At 31.2% G+C, this 10,402-nt stretch overlaps 1 protein-coding gene across 1 annotated transcript; it reads right to left on the reverse strand.

Moving 5' to 3' along the window:
* Window positions 1-3,919: 3,919 nt before the first annotated feature.
* LOC25496903 (aldose reductase C) lies at window positions 3,920-4,624 on the reverse strand. Its single transcript, XM_024786591.1, has 2 exons — window positions 4,424-4,624; window positions 3,920-4,213 (listed from the first exon to the last, which is right to left on the reverse strand). Exons 1-2 carry the CDS (start codon window positions 4,622-4,624, stop codon window positions 3,920-3,922), a joined length of 495 nt encoding a protein of 164 aa, XP_024642359.1.
* Between the last annotated feature and the right edge of the window lie 5,778 nt (window positions 4,625-10,402).

The following is a 10,402-nucleotide window of genomic DNA, read 5'->3' on the forward strand; positions in this document are numbered from 1 at the left end:
TAGAAAAATTGACTCATTTATTTGACATTTAATGTTACATTTGTATATTATATTTTGATTGGTTAATATCTTGAAAGGGTAATCTAGGCCTCACCTTACATTTCATTTAACATTTTTGGTGCTCCCTTCAAAACAGCCTACAATCATTTAACATGTTTTTTAAAATCTTTTAGCTGCTCTATTTGGTAAAATAATGGATAGTTGATAAGTTAGTTGATATCTAATAATTTTTAGTTGATGATTGATAACTGATAGTTTATAAGTTATAACAGATAGTTGATGGTTGATGTTCATAATTTAATATATATTTTATATATTATTATTAAAATATAAAGAGCAACTGATATAGCGTAATTTAAGAGTTATAAATGCACCGACGAATATATATTCAAACCTGTCATTTTATAAAAAAAATTATAATGTAATTTATGAATATATATATATATATATATATATATATATATATATATAAACAAAGGAAAGCAATGGATATTTATAACATAATTATATCTATTATTTAAATTAAAATAAATTATAAAGGGTAAAAATGAAATTTAGATCAATTTATAAGGGTAAAAATGGAATAAGAAAATGATAAACTATAAGTTATAATCTCAAACACTATTTGAAATAGCGTCTGAAAAATAAATTATAAGCTTCTGAAATAAGTTATAAGCTCGTTGTGGAAAGATCGTTACCAAACAGAGTTTTTTTTTTTTTTTTTTTTGTTAGACAAGCTGATAAGTCATTCACATAAGTTATAAGCTAGCTTTTTGGCGTACCAAACAAAGCCAACATATAGAGAACTCTATCGAGACATAACCCGTAGTAGATAAACTAAGGAAAATACTTGTGTGATATTGATAAATTTAATGTATTTAATTAATAAATAATTGTTTTGAATAAGTTATTTTGATAAGAAAAAATAATTGATTAAGGGAAAGGTAGAGACAAAGTCACTAATATCATCAAACTCAATGTCCCCAAATTAAATCCATAAATTGGTATACTCATTTCTTTTTTATTTGGATGAGTTAAAGTATACTTATTCTTTGGAAGGACTAAAGTATCCTATTATTAAATTATCATTTATTCTTTGGTAAGAATAAACAAGTCCTAATTGTATCCTTGTGTCAGAAATTTCCCGAATGAATTTTTCATTTCTGTAAAGAATATAATTGACAACTTTGAGTTCTAGATTATCCCTTTCGTGAAATAGATCTTGGGTATCATGATTAAAATATAGTACTATGAAATATAATATTATAATTATACTAAAAAAATGGTAAAATATTTTTTGAAATAATTATTCGGTACGTAATATTATACTTTTGTCAACAAAAAAAATTATACTCTATAATATTGTTAAAATATTTTTTTTAAGTTAGGAGAGAGGACGGATGTAACGCCCACTTTCGTTTAATCGTTATTTAATCGAGTTTAGACCATTATATTATAATTATATAGTATATGCATGATTTTGATATGTTTTGATGATTTGTGGTGAATTTAGTGATTTGATTGATGACGTGATAAGTTATGAGTTTTGGAGGATTTGATTATGTTATGAGAATTATTTTATTGATAAATAGAATAAAGATTTGAAAATAATATAAAATATTTAGTTGAGGGCTGTTTTGATATTTTAGATAGTTTTGGGGGAGAAAGTGAGATAAGATAAGTATTTTAAGAGGAGATATAAAAGAATAGACCTAGGTTTAGAAAAAACACTTTGTACGTGAAAACTTTTGGAAAAGGGAGAAAAAGCTTAGAGAGGAGCAAGAGACCAAAGAGGCTGCGATTTCTTCATAACCAGGTAAGGGTGGGACTAATAACTCAGTAACATTAATCTCTGTAATTCTGATGATTAGTTGACAAAGTTAGGATTGATTTAGAGAAGTTTTGGAATTAGGTCAAAACCCTAAAATTTGAGAATAAATGGTAAAACTTGTTTAGATTGTTGAAAGAACCATCCTTTAACCTTAGAATATGTTTAGGATGAATTCTGGAATCAAAACCAAGCTTAGAACCATGTGAATCGACGGATTTTTGTGTTTTTAGGAAGCCTGGCCGTAGCAACGTTCATCGCTCGCCACGGCGAGCTATGATCCTCGCCTCGCGAGTGATGAAGTTCATCGCTCGCCACGCGAGCCTTTTCCCTTCGCCTCGCGAGTTGTTTGGTGCAACTCGCCATGGCGAGCAACCCTTCCTCGCCTCGCGAGCTTAGGCAGAGTGCATGTCATATTTTGTAGTTTCGACTTTTTAGTTGGACCTTGAGTGCCTTTAAGTGCCTAAACATACCTAGAGATGATTAGGAATGATTTTAGGACAGAATTGAACCCAAAACAACATTAGTTGGGAATTTGAGTGGTACTCGCCATGGCGAGTGAGAACTCTCGCCTCGCGAGCAAGTCCAGAATGTAGCTGTTTGAGTGGTTGTGCGATCTGTGTCGCACCTTTTGATCAGGAGTGAACCCCTAGTTGGTAATGAAACCTTATGATAACGTTTAATGCAGTCTGTAAAGCTATTAAGATATGTTGATATTAATTGAGCATGATTAATGTATTATGCAATATGTGAGATATAATGAAACGATTATGATTCTATTGAATTGCTGTTGATATATTGATATCTCCCTGCTGATATGTGACTTGACTATGCTGCTGCTGTTATTTAACTGAGTATGCAATGTTTACTTATGAATATAATGAAAATGATGACGTTTCGCTTCAAGTTATTGAATGCACATGATTACGATGTTTTGTTGTTAAGAGTCCATGCATAGCATATCATTGAGCTTAGTCCTCACCACGTTTTATTAGGAGCTTTGTCCTCCGCACGATTAAAGTATATTTATACTTATGATGACGATTGGTACCACATGCATATACGGAGTCTAGGAGCATTGTCACATTGTCATGTCTATTATGCTTTGTTGATGATGATTGATTATGTGATTACGTGATAATGTTATGTTGTTGATGATGATTGACTATGTGATTACGTGATAAATGCTTATTAAGGATACAATGATGATTATGTTTAAAATGATTATGATCAAGATCGATTAAGATGTTAATTTATGATTCTTAATTGCATTGATTAACGCTATTCTGTTATGAAATCTCACCCCTTCTGTTTGAATGTTACCTCGACCGTGGGTAACGTGCAGGTGATCGAGCTTAGTGTGCTGTTTCCGTCGTGAGTGGCCTTGCCTTCACTGTGTCGTCTAGGTCGCTCTGATACATAACGGGATGGGGCTTTATGATTATGCATGCTTCATTCTATTACGTGACTTTTATGTTGTTTATGATTATGAACTAATTTCTTTTAAGATTTAAGATGAGGCCTGCGTGCCAAAACGTTTTATGACTATGACATAATTTCCGCTGCGATGTTTAAGATATTTGGTTAAATCATTATTTAACTGTTTTTGGATTACGTTTATGTGACATCCCGTTGTTTACGATGCTTACTCTGATAAATGTTTTAAGAAAATTTCATATTGGGAAAACGGGGTGTTACAACAGACATCAAGAGGAAGCAACGATGAACCTCCATTCTATACCGTCAATCTCAAAATATTATTAAAAAAAAGAAAATATATATACAAGAAAGGAAACTATACCAAAACCCTCAAAACAAGAAAGAAAGGAAAGAAAAACAAACTAAGCTTATGCATTTTCTTGTTTTCATCGTGAAGATGATGAAGTTTATGATATGCTTATGATGATGAAGTAGAAAACGCAATTCTTACAATATGAGGTTTGTGCCCAGGTACGTAACTTGACAATGACTCTGCCAAACCATTCTTTGTTTATTGCAGCACCTCCAAATGGTGGAGTGTGGGCTGTTATACTAACTCCATGCTTCTGACCAAATTTGACTTGAGACTCTCGCTGGAAGTATGGATGACTTTCAATCTAGTTTACAAGCAGGCTTTATCTTGGAATATGCTTGAGCAAGATATGAATCCAAATAATCTAACTGAAGCTTCTTAAAACCATCTTTGCAAGCCTCAACAACGTGTCCATGATCAGAATTCCAAAGTTTGGTTGTAATGAAAAGATCCTCCTTCTTCACAAGTCCAGTGTCAAAAGCTTCTTTAGGTGTTGGTAGGGTGATTTTTACGTCTCCAGTCCTTGTTAGATTAACATCACCATCTACAAATGTAGGTAGTGATTTTATATTATGAACCTTTATACTGTGAACCTTCCAAGCCATCAAATGCAAGTTTCAATGCCATTGGAACATTTAGACGAAGCATCTCTACAACACTCTCTAAAATTCCACAAAAATATATTCATTGGGCGGTTGAAGATGCGTCTCCCCTAGAACGGGTTCGATACGTCGGTTTTCCAAGAATTTGTGCCTTTTTTAATTTTTTTCCTGCTTCTTTGAAAGAACCGGTGAGAACAGAACCTCTGCTGCATGCTGATCATATTCTGGGACTCGTTGCAAAAGTTCCATGTCCTGATGAATATTTGGATGAATGTGCTTCTCTAAACCATCCTCATGACTTATAGTGTTGTCGTTCTCAATGGCCAAATGAGTGATTATACGAGCAACATCTTCAAGCGGGAAATTCTCCAGGTTCTGCCCTGCACCAACCTTGTTATGCATAGGACCGAACTCAGCATTAGCATTCGTCGTAATTTATCTACATGATAAAAGTGGAAATTATAATAGCCCCGACCAAGAGATACCATTTTCCATTGATGCACCAGCTTCCACATCTTGCCTAACTTAGCAACCAAGACACGTGTCGTGCACGGTTTGTCCCCGTTAGAAAGAGTCAGGAAACCCCAAAGCACATTCTTACATTCAGCCACTCCTTTTGAATATTCTTCCTGGCCAATACAAATGCTCAAAGCATCCCCTTTGATGCATGGAGTCGGCAAAGGAGCTTAATCATGGGAGTGCAAGTCCCTGCGACCTAAGGTTTTGGAACTCAAGAGTTTACCTTAACTCATTTTGCTTAGGTAAACTCGACTCAACTCGAGAACTCGTACGAGTTTACCTAAAATTAAAATTATATAAAATTTGTTATATGCATGATATATATATATATATATATATATATATATATAAGCTAATATAATATTGTAAATAAGTAAATAGTGCAAAATATGACTTAATTACAAAGGCAAAATATATCAAACTATCATAATAAAACGTTATGCTAAATTTAGCATCAAAATAAAAAAATTAATGCACAATGGCCATTTCATAAAGATTGCAAATGGAAACAATACAACAGGCAAAAAATTCAAAGTTGGTCATCAATAGGACCTTATTATGGAGATATCTCCAAACAGGGAAAGATTTAGATTGATGGATATAATGTTGCTAAATCATTTTACTCCAAGAAACATGTTAGCCTGGAAACATAGTGTTGGCATAAGTATCTTTAAAAGTGAGATTGTCATCTTAATATTCATACTAACAATTTGATCAGTAAGGGGAGTGAACAAAAACATAATTTGTTTAAAAGGCTAACAACATATACTTTTACAAAACAAATGAGAAACTTGTTAAAAACCCTTAAAAGACTAACTTGTTACAAATATCTAACTGAAACGATTGTAAGATATATTTTACCTTTTGATGAAACATTCAAAAAATTACAAACATTCGATAATTTCATTGATTTTAATATTTTTTTCTTGCCTATAATAAAAACCATAAACCTTTTTCTCAACGCACTTTATTGTATTGGTTAAATAATTTCAAACAAGTCTTAACTTATATTGATTTTATATAAATTTGGTGGTTGACTCTTGAATTACATCTAATAAATTAATAAAACGAGTATGATAAAGTATTTTTTTATTATAAAAGTCGTTGACTTTTTGGTGCAAATTCCAACCTTTATTAGATCTAAAATATATATTAAAATCAAAACTAATTTCCTTAAACAACACCTTATTATGTATTAGCTAGATAAATAGACCAATTACATACCAGCAAAATTTAAAAGATAATTTTTTACCCGATTATCCATAGAGAAATGCTATATTGTTTTATGAACTTAGATTTTAGTCTCTCAAGTTCTTAAATAATAAGGGTGTCAAACACTATATTTTTTTATATGACATTAAATTTAATTATAGTTTTTGTGGTAAAAGTTTAACCTTGTAACCTCAAGGTACATAGTTTAAATTTCTCCGGAGATGGTTGTGAAATAGTCATCAATGTCACGCTAATGAATAAAAAATTCCCCCCTTCCCCAATTTTTTTAAAATTAATTATACTATAATTAATTCTTGAATTTAATCTATAAACATTATCAATGTAAAAAATTTACACGGTCAAAACCAATTTTAATCGTCAAATTATTAAAAATGTGTGACTTTAAATTTTAATCATAATTATTTTTAAAGGCATACCTAAGATTTATGATTTACCAATTTTTTTAATTTTTTTTACACCAACATTGTATCAAAATTAAATTCTTAATATTTACTAAAATTTCCTATCAACCCTCCAGTTAATATGATGTGGCACCTTATACACAGTTGTTACTCTATGATACGGTTGTCTTGCGTCATCCTCTTTTTTTTCTCTCTATAAAAACCCTTGCCATTGAGTCCATTTCCATCACTCACCTTCAAACTAAGACCAAGTTTATTGATTTTAGCTTCTCTACACAAGAGAAACTAAACTCATCAATAGCAAAAGTCTAGTCTTTTCATTTCCCCCACACACCTATATGTCTCATACCATGGACAACGACGACAACAACAACAACAAGGTAAACCAAGTACTAAATTCTGGAGTTGGTTGCTCGGCCATAAGGAGGGAGAAAAAGTATTTGATCGATTTAAATGAGGTTTGTCGTTCTCCCGATTATTCTCAGGTATATATATTTTCTCTCTTCTCCAATTCAACAAAAAATGATCAAGATCATGCATTTATAAATTGTATATTAAGAGAATCATAAAATGACACTTTTCATTATTTACATCAAATCGATACATATATTCTCATCAATTATTGTCCATTAGGGTTTTGGCCTAACTACAGATTTCCATAATCTGTTTTTTGGTTGTTTTTTATTTCTGCTTATTTTTCCTTTCTTTTTTCTTTTGAGGGTTTTGGCTTAATCCTCCCTCCTTTGTAATTATTTTCCCCCTTTTTTTAAATAAAATTTCTAGAGTTTGGCGGCATAGGATAGAGGTTTCTCGAGGTGTCAATCTAGTTGGGATGTCGATGTTGCCTCTTAATGACTGTCCTCTCTCCTTGCTTATCATAAAAAAAAAATTATTGTCCATTATAAACTAATCCAAATTTACATCATTTTCTACCACCTCGCTTATGTGATTATTAAAATTACTCTATGCAACGCACCATTTTTTTTTCAATAGGAAATTTTGTTCCATTTTAGCTATAATACAATATATAACTTGAAATAATTAAACATGACAAACGGATTCCTAATCAGGCCTTCGATTCAATCCAACCTGTATTATATAATAATAGTTTTTTTTATTATTATTACTAGCGTTCATACGAACATTTATTATTATTATTATTATTATTTCTAATTTATTCCCGTTTATCTGCTCTTTTTATTATGTTAATGCGTATAAATTACGAACATAGTTTTTATGAAATTTTGATTTAGATTAAAATTAAACGAATGTATGTTCTGCACTTTGATATTGTAAAAATCTATGCATATATTTCTCAATCACACCAATAATATAGCAAATATAATATAAATTCTTATCTTTTTTATGCGGAGTATATAGTTTGCAGTTTTATATACTTTTTTTACAAGTGCACTTTCATATACTTATCTTTTTCAATTACACCAACAACGCAACAAATATGACCAACAACAATGTAACATTTTTATAGGTAAATTTATTGAAGGTATAGTTGGAAGTGAAAAGTCAGCAAAAAATCATGTATTCTTTTTATATGTAGTATAAATTATACTTTCATGGACATGTATTGCTAGTGTAAATCTTTTTACACCATCATTAAATGATTGTTTTTATTAGATTCAATATAAAATTAATTCACATTGATGATATATATCATTCAAATTCTCATTATTATGTGAAAGCTTAGAAACTAATTACTTATGATTCACTAAAAATTCACATATGTGTAATTGGATTGAATCCATTAGGCTGATGTTGATGGTTTTCACATGGCAATGGGAGGAGGTGTAGAACTCCAAGAAGAAGTTCAACATCCAATTTCAAATCTTCCCTTCCCAACAACACTTGATCAAGGACATGGTGCAGAAGAAGAACAAGCCCATGTGCAAAATAATGCAATTATGCTAAACGCTGAAATTTTAAGGGTTAGGAAAGGAAAGATGCCAATGAATTATTTTGAAGATGCACCTACCCAAGAAATTGTTGCAACTGATGAAGCAAAAACGGTATCCTCAGATGAACAACAAGTTCCAAATACAACTATTGGTGTTGAAGCAAGTTCCATTGAAGGAATGATGTTGCTTCAACACAATGATACTAGTGCTAGTGGATCTTCTTCACAAAGGTCTCATAATTATTCGATATTTTAAATATATATTTTTTTCTAACAAAAAATGGCTAACATTTTTTGTTTTATTTTTTCATTTCCTAATTATTATGCAATGCAGGAAGAGGAAAATTGACTTCTCTGAACACTATAAACTCCCTTGCACCATGATAAATGTTGCACCAAAAGTAGTGTTCAGAATTGAAATCAATGAAGACAAAGTGAATGATGGTTATCGCTGGCATAAGTATGGACGCAAGGAGATCAAAGGAAATGCTAATTACCCTAGGTAATTATTTACCTTTTTCCCTGGTGCCAATGCAAGTATATGTATATTTATAAATGTTTTTCTTTTTAATGCATTATTGGCCTTGGTGTATATATTAAAGAGGAATATATGATGCAAGACATCATGGACTAGTACTTAAACTTTTTCTAAAACACCAACAACTATTGACACCCCCGTTCTTTAGAATTGAAAGTTTATAATTCTCATAGCCAAGAAAATGACATGAATATATATATTATCATTTTGTTTATTGTCTCAATTGTTACAATTAGAGGAATATTGAACTTCTACTTTTAAGAACTAACATCAATCATCATCATACTTTGAGATGGTTTTCAAGTATTGATCAACATTTGACCCCTACTAAAAGTGATTTATTGATATTAAATTTGTGGGTACATACACTTGTATATGTCTCTTAATTATCGATTTTTCACCAAAATTTATTATTTAATTATAAGTAGTTTTCACTATACTTTATTCGTGCACATGCATGTTTTAAGTATATATAAAGTTTCTTATCATGATATAAATATTGTTCATTGAAATTAAGGTATTTGTACCATGTAGCATATACATAAATATGTTTTGAAGCATGATTAATTAACATTGTATGCATTATAGGGGATACTATAGGTGCACAACAAAAACCTGTAATGTGAGAAAACAGGTGGAAAGGGATGCACAGAATCCGAAATATGTAATTGTTTCATATGAAGGCAAACATAATCATGGATTGCCTATGATCACAAAAAAAAATCCAACAAACTCAAGTACTACCAGCACAACAGTAGCACGTGGGAATGCTAGCATCGTACCACCACCTTATGCATTGGCAATGACCCAACCTTTCACACCTCTTCACCGCTCTGAAAGTTATGGATCTTATGGTATGAACTGTATTTGGCCTAATAATAATCCTTTCTTGAACATGGTCAACAATACCATGATGATGCCTTATAGATATATTAATGGACAACATTTTCGAGATTGTTATGCTGCTCCTTCAATTGCTGCATCTCAAGCTGTTCCTAGTATTGGTGAATTTCAAATATCTCCACCACTACCAAAACTTCATGATCTTCTTCAACTTAGTGGGTACAATATTGCTGCCGCTACAATGTTTCCTTTCGAAGGTGCTGCACCAACTAATCATGAAGCCAACGACAGTCTTAATAATGAATGATACTTAGGCCACTTAATATTGTCTTTTATCTGCAACTTTACTCTGCAATGAAACAATTCCATTGCTTTAAGTTAGTATTTCTTATTTTAATAAAGGTACTCTGTCCCAATGTCATTGCTGTTTTAAGTTTCAATTATATATATATGTGTGTGCGCGCGCATGTTGATAATTTGATATTTTCATTTTATTTCAATATTTAACTAGAAAAATAATTGATATGATATGCATTGTAGTGTGTGTGGTATAAGATAAATTGACATCAAGGTGTCAAATAAACTTTTACAACATTTCTACCACTTTATTTGTTTTAATCAGAAGACTTGTAAATCAAAGTGTGCTCCAGAAGTGTGATTCTCTTTCAGGCTTCATTTGGAACAAATTTGTGCCTCTCAAAGTTTTTTTTTAAACAACATATTATTTAAGGTGA

Source organism: Medicago truncatula, chromosome 6 (assembly GCF_003473485.1).
Source record: "Medicago truncatula cultivar Jemalong A17 chromosome 6, MtrunA17r5.0-ANR, whole genome shotgun sequence".
Taxonomy (NCBI): Eukaryota; Viridiplantae; Streptophyta; class Magnoliopsida; order Fabales; family Fabaceae; genus Medicago; species Medicago truncatula.

Coding starts and splice junctions, on each gene's coding strand:
- LOC25496903 (XM_024786591.1), bottom strand. CDS start 4,624: ATGCATAACAAGGTTGGTGCAGGGCAGAACCTGGAGAATTTCCCGCTT. Junction 4,214..4,423: donor ATGATCAGCATGCAGCAGAG/GTTCTGTTCTCA, acceptor ATGGCTTGGAAG/GTTCACAGTATAAAGGTTCA.